Source organism: Morone saxatilis, unplaced genomic scaffold (genome assembly GCF_004916995.1).
Source record: "Morone saxatilis isolate NCDOM2014 unplaced genomic scaffold, NCSU_SB_2.0 Contig22, whole genome shotgun sequence".
Lineage (NCBI taxonomy): Eukaryota > Metazoa > Chordata > Actinopteri > Moronidae > Morone > Morone saxatilis.
Window position 1 is genome coordinate 26,656,187 of NW_023339785.1, and position 8,578 is coordinate 26,664,764.

General features: G+C 47.2%; 1 protein-coding gene across 1 annotated transcript in view; it reads left to right on the top strand.

Moving 5' to 3' along the window:
* Positions 1 to 8,578, top strand: part of LOC118333402 (phospholipid-transporting ATPase ABCA1-like) — a 20,032-nt gene that overhangs the window by 7,396 nt on the left and 4,058 nt on the right. Inside the window, exons 7-26 of the mRNA XM_035669009.1 lie at positions 1,169 to 1,409; positions 2,059 to 2,198; positions 2,296 to 2,412; positions 2,642 to 2,836; positions 3,373 to 3,578; positions 3,844 to 4,020; positions 4,108 to 4,330; positions 4,493 to 4,714; positions 4,795 to 4,999; positions 5,089 to 5,202; positions 5,326 to 5,500; positions 5,895 to 6,026; positions 6,109 to 6,386; positions 6,464 to 6,684; positions 6,817 to 6,892; positions 6,974 to 7,224; positions 7,522 to 7,573; positions 7,693 to 7,818; positions 8,011 to 8,159; positions 8,271 to 8,395. Coding sequence (XP_035524902.1) covers positions 1,169 to 1,409; positions 2,059 to 2,198; positions 2,296 to 2,412; positions 2,642 to 2,836; positions 3,373 to 3,578; positions 3,844 to 4,020; positions 4,108 to 4,330; positions 4,493 to 4,714; positions 4,795 to 4,999; positions 5,089 to 5,202; positions 5,326 to 5,500; positions 5,895 to 6,026; positions 6,109 to 6,386; positions 6,464 to 6,684; positions 6,817 to 6,892; positions 6,974 to 7,224; positions 7,522 to 7,573; positions 7,693 to 7,818; positions 8,011 to 8,159; positions 8,271 to 8,395 — 3,425 coding nt within the window. The remainder of the gene's footprint in view (positions 1 to 1,168; positions 1,410 to 2,058; positions 2,199 to 2,295; positions 2,413 to 2,641; positions 2,837 to 3,372; positions 3,579 to 3,843; positions 4,021 to 4,107; positions 4,331 to 4,492; positions 4,715 to 4,794; positions 5,000 to 5,088; positions 5,203 to 5,325; positions 5,501 to 5,894; positions 6,027 to 6,108; positions 6,387 to 6,463; positions 6,685 to 6,816; positions 6,893 to 6,973; positions 7,225 to 7,521; positions 7,574 to 7,692; positions 7,819 to 8,010; positions 8,160 to 8,270; positions 8,396 to 8,578) is intronic.

An 8,578-nucleotide genomic window follows, 5' to 3' on the forward strand; every position in this document is an offset into this window, starting at 1 on the left:
CTCCTCCTCCTCCTCCTCGTCCTGGAGCTGCAGGAAACAACAATAATCCTCTGTCTGAACCTCTTTTAGTTTCCCTCCACTGACAGCTGGAGTCACTGCTGACTGCGCACATTCACACTCAACGTTCAACTGTCTTTTCCTCTTTACTTCTTTAAATAAAAGCTTAAAACAAGGACTAACAGCGACTGTAAAGTATCAGAGCATTATTATACATCGTTAATGCAATAATAACCCATCATTAAGTACCTCTCATGGAGTTCCATCAGTGCCTTCAGGCTGCTGTTGTATCAAAACCAGCTTTCGCTCTGAGTACTGTTGTGTTCAAGTGCTCTTCGTAAGCTTGTACCTGTCACAATTCTTTTCTTCAGTCACAAATAATAAAAGTTTAAATACAGAAACTAAAAGACCAAACGCATCCGTCGGTACCAACCACGTCACGCTAGCATGTCAGGAAGGAGGCTAAATAACACTCCAGTCGGGCTAAATGTTGGCGATGGATGACGAACACGAATCTCCCCTTTCCATCATTCCCATCCATTTTATGGATAAATTGGGAATGATGAACATACTTGGAGCCACTCCTGCAGAAGTCAGAGCCCCAGTCAGAAGAATCTGTCATTTACATTTTAAAATGTTTAGAAGCTAAATTTGTCGTCTTCTATCTGAAGTCAGCAGAAATCAGCTGGTCATCAGTCAGAGCTTCAACAGGAAGTGTTCGTCACTTCAATATCAGCTATTATTTTGTGGAGCAGAGGTCAGACGACTCATTTTTAAGTTTCTAGTAGTATTTAGTTTGTGTTTGTTCTCTGGTTTGTGGGGCAAAGTGAAGCTCACTGAAGAATTTGTTCGCAGGTGTAAACGGGTGAAACATATAAAGATAGTTTGGGTGTGAGTTGGTGTTTAAGCAGAAGCTGCTGAGGTCAGATAAAGCAGTTGTTGCACAGAATATTCTGGGTATCAATATCAATATCAAAGAAAATCAGTGGGCGGGGCCACCAATCCATCCTCTCCAATCAGAGCACCTGAGAGAATTTCCCCTAGTGCCAATAAAACCCTTTGTTTATGTCTAGATTGATTGATTGATTTATGTTGTGATATTTAACTGATGATATGTAGAATGTGTGGTCTCGGACCAGTCTAACCAGTGTCCTCTCTGTCTGTGGTCTAGTTGGCCAGTATGAAGAGCTGGATCGACCTGAGGAACGAGATCATCTTCCTGACGCAGAACGCCACGTCATCGCCCAGCACCATGTACCAGGCGGTCTCCAGGATCGTGTGCGGCCACCCTGAGGGCGGCGGCCTGCAGATCAAATCCCTCAACTGGTACGAAGACAGCAACTACAAAGCTCTGTTCGGAAACCACAACAGCAGCGAGGACGAGCCTGCGGCGCTCTACGACAACTCCTCCAGTGAGTCTTACTGGTTCTATATATTCTGGATTATATACTGGTTTATATATTCTGGATTAGATACTGGATTAGATACTGGATTATGGTAAATGGTAAATTTCTAGTCTTCCGAACCACTCAAAGGCAAGTGCCAACAATAACACATTCACACACTGATTGCATATGCAGGAGCAATTTGGGGGTTCAGTATCTTTGCTCACGACAACGTTGCCAGGAGGAGCCGGGGATCGAACCCAACAAAACTTCCGATTGGGGGACCGACCCGCTCTGACTCTGAGCCACAGCCACCCCTGGTTTATACTCTGGTTTATACTCTGGTTTATACTCTGGTTTATACTCTGGTTTATACTCTGGTTTAGATACTGGATTACAGGTATCGGGTTTATACTGGTACAGGTTTTATTTCCAGTATTGACTGAAAGTAATTCCGGATTTCTTTTTTATTATTTAAATGTTTTTGTATTTATTTTTGTTTTCATCTTTAATTATTAATGATGAATATATTTATTCTTAACCACTCTCATACAGCTTGGTCAAGATGTTGATCATGAAAATACAGTTGAAACAAAGTCTAAATGAAATTACATTACTTTTATTTTGAAAGAACCAGGAAATACCTGCTTTATTCTGAAACTCTTTGTGTTTGCAGCTCCGTACTGTAACAGTCTGGTGAAGAACATGGACTCGAACCCGATGTCCAGGATGATCTGGCAGGCTCTGAAGCCCCTGCTGATGGGGAAGATCCTTTACACCCCCCACACCCCCGCCACCCAGAGGGTCATCCACGAGGTATGACATCACTTCCTGTCATCACTTCCTGCTTCTTGCAGGAGGAGCTCTCAGTCTCACCTGTGTCTGTCTGTGTCTGTGTCTGTGGTGCGTTCAGGTGAACCGGACCTTCCAGGAGCTCGGTGTGTTCAGGGACCTCGGCGGGATGTGGGAAGAAATGAGACCCAAAGTGTGGAAATTCATGGAGAACAGCGAGCAGATGGACGTCATTAGGGTAAACAGGCTCCGCCCACAGCCATTATTTTATATTTAATTATTATTAATATATTTGTTATTCTTTATTTATTATTTATCTGGGATTTATCAGTATCAGTTGTTCAAGTTCAAGGTCAGATGTTTCAGCCCATAGTTTAATCATATTGATCGTATTGATCAGCAGTCAGTCGGTGCTGTCAGTGTCTCCGTGGAGGATCAATCTCATTGTTCTGTCCTGATCATTCCAGACTCTGCTGAAGAACAACGTCACTGCCCGCTTCTTCCACGCTCAGCTGACCGACACCGACTGGACCGTCGCCGATATCTCCAACTTCCTATCCAAGCAGACGGAGGACCCGAGGCCGCCGGGCAGCGCCCTCACCTGGAGGGAGGTGTTCAACGAGACCGACCAGGCCATCATGAGCATCTCCCGCTTCATGGAGGTCAGTGTTTAATCCACAACCATGTAACAGGTCATCTGTCCTCACAGGGTCAATGTGAGCCTCACCGGTGTCAGAGACAGCTGTCCAGTAGCGGTGTTAAGCTAACTGCAGCGCTCGCACCATCATTGCCATCAGACAAAACAGTGACGGGACAAACACAAGACTGAACGCTGTAAAATGTCTCACTATATCTGTGACGTTCCTACACCACGAACAACGCTGCTGCCTCACATCGCTCCTGGCTAGTCGAGAGCAACCGTTAGTTTTGCACTGTTAGCATAGTTTATTGTCAGCGTTTGTCAGAATACATAAGTTAATATCATGGATCACGTTATCTGGGGAAGCTAACGTTAGCCAACTGACATATGCACTCAGTATTTTGCTCGTGATAATGTTGACGTTGACTTTGCACAATGCGTGAGCTCAGCATGTTTCAATCTATAACTGATGAAATTCTCTGTATCGCAGTGATTTGTGTTCAGTGCAGGTGAGCATTCAGGACTGCATTATCAGTGCTCTCTCTGTATGTGTCTCAGTGTGTGAACCTCGACAAACTGGAGCCAGTCTCCACTGAGGAGCGACTGGTCAACCAATCCATTCTGCTGCTGGAGGACAGGAAGTTCTGGGCGGGGATCGTGTTCCCGGATGTCGACCCCAATGCAACCGAGCTGCCGGCCAAACTCAACTACAAGATCCGCATGGACATCGACAACGTGGAGCGGACCAATAAGATCAAAGACGCGTAAGGACACCCACACACACACACACAGATTAAAGAGTTCCTGTTCCTGAATGGTGGGAACGACCTCACTGACCCTGAAATTACTCCCAGCACAGAGAGCTGAGGTGGACAGAGTTAGGACAGTAAATACTGTCCCTTTAATATGTCTCACTGCGGCGATATAAGCCCATAATAATAATTTTACTTTCTATGTAATGGCTTTTTAGTTTTCCCTTTAAAGTTACTGTACTTCTTCATCAAACCTGTTGTCTCTCCTCCTCTTCAGGTACTGGGATCCAGGTCCTCGTGCCGACCCGTTTGAGGACATGCGGTACATCTGGGGCGGGTTCTCATACCTGCAGGACGTTATTGAGCAAGGCATCATCAGAGCGATGACGGGCACCAAGGAGAAGACGGGCGTCTACATCCAGCAGATGCCGTATCCCTGCTACGTAGACGACATGTAAGAATACTAACCAGAGATCAGCTGTTCACCTGCAGAGTCCCCTCGGCAGCCCTAACCTGACCCCCCTCCTGTCCCCTGTGTCAGTTTCCTGCGGGTGATGAGCCGCTCCATGCCTCTCTTCATGACTCTGGCCTGGATGTACTCGGTGGCGATCATCCTGAAGAGCGTGGTGTATGAGAAGGAAGCCAGGCTGAAGGAGACGATGAGGATTATGGGACTGAATAACGGCATCCTGTGGTTTAGCTGGTTCATCAGCAGCCTGATTCCTCTGCTGATCAGCGCCGGACTGCTGGTGCTGCTGCTCAAGGTGACATCCATGGACACACAATACCCAGACCAGGGATGCACAATACCCAGACCAGGGACACACAATACCCAGACCAGTATATCTAATGTCAATCAACAGCCAGCGTTTCTCACTTGTTATCAATCTGACTTTGTCCTGAACTCGTTGTGTCCTTCTGTACAGAAGGGGAACCTGCTGCCCTACAGCGACCCTGGAGTGGTCTTCCTATTCCTGGGCTCCTTCGCCGTGGTAACCATCATGCAGTGCTTCCTCCTCAGTACGGCCTTTGCCCGCGCTAACCTGGCTGCCGCCTGCGGAGGAATAATCTACTTCACCCTTTACCTGCCCTACGTGCTCTGCGTTGCTTGGCAGGACTACATTGGCTTCGGAGCCAAAGTCTTCGCCGTAAGACACCAAAACTCTCTTACGTTATGACGCTGTGTTTTTATTGGACAGATTGAGTCACATGTCCTCCTTCCCCGCAGAGCCTTCTGTCTCCTGTGGCGTTTGGGTTCGGCTGTGAGTACTTCGCTCTGTTCGAGGAGCAGGGAGTCGGTATCCAGTGGAAAAACCTGGTCTCGAGTCCTCTGGAGGAGGACGACTTCAGCCTCCGCACCGCCATCATCATGATGTACTTCGACTCCTTCTTGTACGGAGTCCTCACCTGGTACATCGAAGCTGTGTTTCCAGGTGAGACCTAACATCAGACGTGTCAGACACGGATCCAGTTTACTGATCAAGATCCAGTTTTATTAAGAATAATTTTCTGTGCGTCTTAGGTCAGTATGGGATCCCTCGACCCTGGTATTTCCCCTTCACCAAGTCCTACTGGTTCGGAGAGAAAGACACAAAGTCCAACAAGGTCTCTCTGAACCGGAAAGGAAACGCAGAAGGTGAGATTGCTGTAACGTAGATTGACCACACGGTGGCGCTACAGAAATAGAAAAATACAAGTGTTGTTTTAATCTCCTGTACTCAAAGACTTTTAATCTGAAAGAGACATCCTGTTCTTCCAGCTGTGTGTATAGAGGAGGAGCCTGCTCACCTGGAGCTCGGTGTCTACATCGAGAACCTGGTGAAGGTTTATCGGCACGGGAAGAAACTGGCGGTGGATGGACTGACACTCGGCTTCTATGAGGGACAAATCACCTCCTTCCTGGGACACAACGGAGCTGGGAAAACCACCACCATGTGAGTTCTGATCAGCCAGCGGCAGTAATCAATACACATTTAATAAAGCACTAAAATAAGGTGGTGGTGGTTAGATCAGACACACGCCCAATTCAACAACAACTCCTAATGGTGTCAGTTTTGTGCGTGTGATGCTATCTGAGGAAGTTACCATACCATTACCATATTAACTACTGGTTCTGGTGCTGGAGAGAGACTGCTCTCATGGGCTGTAGTTTATTGGTCCCCCGACAACAACCAGATATTTATCCTGCTAGAAATTATTCGGGTGTCAGTCAGCGAGCACCTATTTGCCTCTGATGTAGGGATACCAAATCAGGACTAAAATCATATAGTGTGAACTCAGCTTATAGATCCAGATCTGGTATCTTTAACTCAACCATCTCCCTTGCAGGTCCATCCTGACCGGTCTGTTCCCTCCGACCTCTGGTACCGCATACATCCTAGGCAGAGACATCCGGACTGAACTGAGTGCCATCAGACAGAGTCTGGGAGTCTGTCCCCAACACAACGTCCTCTTCAGCATGTGAGTCCTCAGTCTGTGTTTAGGTATTTTATTTTGAAAAGGTTCCCGTCTAGTTGTTCATGTGTTGTGGCGCCCCCTGCAGGCTGACGGTGGAAGAACATATCTGGTTTTACGGCCGGCTCAAAGGCCTCTCAGAGGAACAGGTCAAAGGTGAGATCCAGCAGATCCTGCAGGACACCGGGCTACCGCACAAACGCACCTCCAGGACCAGCGCACTGTCCGGGGGCATGCAGAGGAAGCTATCTGTGGCTCTGGCCTTTGTAGGTGGGTCAAAGGTCGTGATCCTGGATGAGCCAACAGCCGGTGTCGACCCCTACGCCCGCAGAGGGATCTGGGATCTGCTGCTTAAGTACAGACAGGGTGAGTGGTCCCCATGGGTCGGTTTAATAGCTAGTTTTTACTCTGCAGCCGAACTTCAACTTCCTGTCTGCTCTCAGGCCGGACCATCATCCTGTCCACGCACCACATGGATGAGGCGGACATCCTAGGCGACCGGATCGCCATCATCTCCCATGGGAAACTGTGCTGTGTGGGTTCATCCCTGTACCTGAAGAACCATCTGGGAACAGGCTACTACCTGACGCTTGTGAAGAAAGAACCAGAGCCTTCCCTCAGCTCCTGCAGGAATTCATCTAGCACTGTGTCCTTCAGCAAGAAGGTCTGAGCCGCACCGTTTGTACAGTATTTTGTCCTCTGTCTGTGCAGTATTTTGTCCTCTGTCTATGCAGTATTTTCCACAATATTCTGCCAGTAGCAGTACTTTGAAACGTCTGTGTTGTGGGTGTTTCAGGAGGAGGAGTGCGCCTCGGTCAGCAGCAGTGATGCCGGACTCGGCAGCGAACATGAAAGTGAGGCCGCTACCATCGGTGAGCTCTCTGTTACTGTGGAGCGTTTTATTTATACACCTTCAGGTGGGTCTGATCTGTGTCTGATGTCTCCGTCTTTAGAGAACGGCCCTGCGGCGTCCATCTGTGATGTCCCCTTCATCCACCCTGACGTGTCCCTGGTCTCGGGTCTGATCCTGTGTCATGTCCCCGCCGCCCGTCTGGTGGAGGACCTCGGACACGAGCTGACCTACGTCCTGCCCTACAGTGCCGCCAAGGACGGGGCCTTCGTGAAGCTCTTCAAAGATCTGGACCTCAAGCTGCCTGACCTCGGCATCTCCAGCTACGGAGTGTCTGACACCACGCTGGAGGAGGTGACGAAGTTTAGAGACATTATGACCAAGTCACTAAGGACATAAACCGATTTTTATTGACAAATATAACAAATATTAATGATCATGATATAAAATATTTAACTTCTCACATGTTCTTCAGCTGCTGAGACGTCAGATGTTACCATTACTTAAATAACTGATGTTTTAGTAAACAGTAAAGTGACGTCATTTACAGCTCAGATCTTAAAGGAAACTTTAGTAGATTCTTTTTAACACAAGCATCTGACATATATTGTATTATAATTCTAACTTCAAATGATTTTGAATGTTTTATAGATTTTCCTGAAAGTGGCTGAAGATAACGGAGTCGACACTGAAGTGCCTTCAGGTGAGGAGTGACCTCTGACCTTTGACCTAAAATAAAACATGACTGTGTGTGTGTGTGTGTGTGTGTGTGTGTACATCCTGACGTGTGTTAAAGATAACATTAAATGTGTGTATGTTCAGACGGGACACTTCCTGTTAGGAGGCGGAGGAGGACTCACGCCTTCGGTGGAGGAGACCATCAGAGCTGTCTGAGACCTCTAACAGAGGACGACAACAATGACTGCAATGAGTCTGACGGAGACCCTGGTGCGCACCACTTCCTGGTTCTTTAATAACAAACATTAATATTCTGTAATAACTGAACACAACATTTCTAACAGAGTGAGACCTCCTGCCATCAGCTGTATAAACACTGTCACATTACTGTGACAACTGTTAGCATACTGTTAGCATAGCAGCTGATAGCAGTAAGGATTCTTTTGTGTCATGTGACCTCAGAGTGCCGGGAGACGGACTGGCTGAATTGCACTGACGGTAAGGGCTCGTACCAGGTGAGCGGGTGGAGTCTGAGGAGGCAGCAGTTTGTGGCTCTGATTTGGAAACGGTTTTTGTACGCACGACGCTCCAGGAAGGGCTTCTTGGCTCAGGTACGCTCAAACCTGCTCCTCATTTACAGTAATAAGTATAATATAATAATATATATTATATATATTAATATATATTATATAATATAATAATAATAATGTGTTTGTTTGTAGATTGTTCTTCCTGCTGTGTTCGTGTGCATTGCTCTGGTCTTCAGTCTCATCGTCCCCCCATTTGGAAAATATCCCAGTCTGGAGCTGCAGCCCTGGATGTACGAGGACCAGGTCACCTTTATCAGGTACACAACTGTCCTGAACTGTCCCACACTGCTTTAAACTGTCCCACGGTGCTTTAAACTGTCCCACGCTGCAGTAAACTGTCCCACACTGCAGTAAACTGTCCCTCACTGCAGTAAACTGTCCCACACTGCTTTCAATTCAATTTTATTTGTATAGCACCAATTCATAACAGAAGATATCTC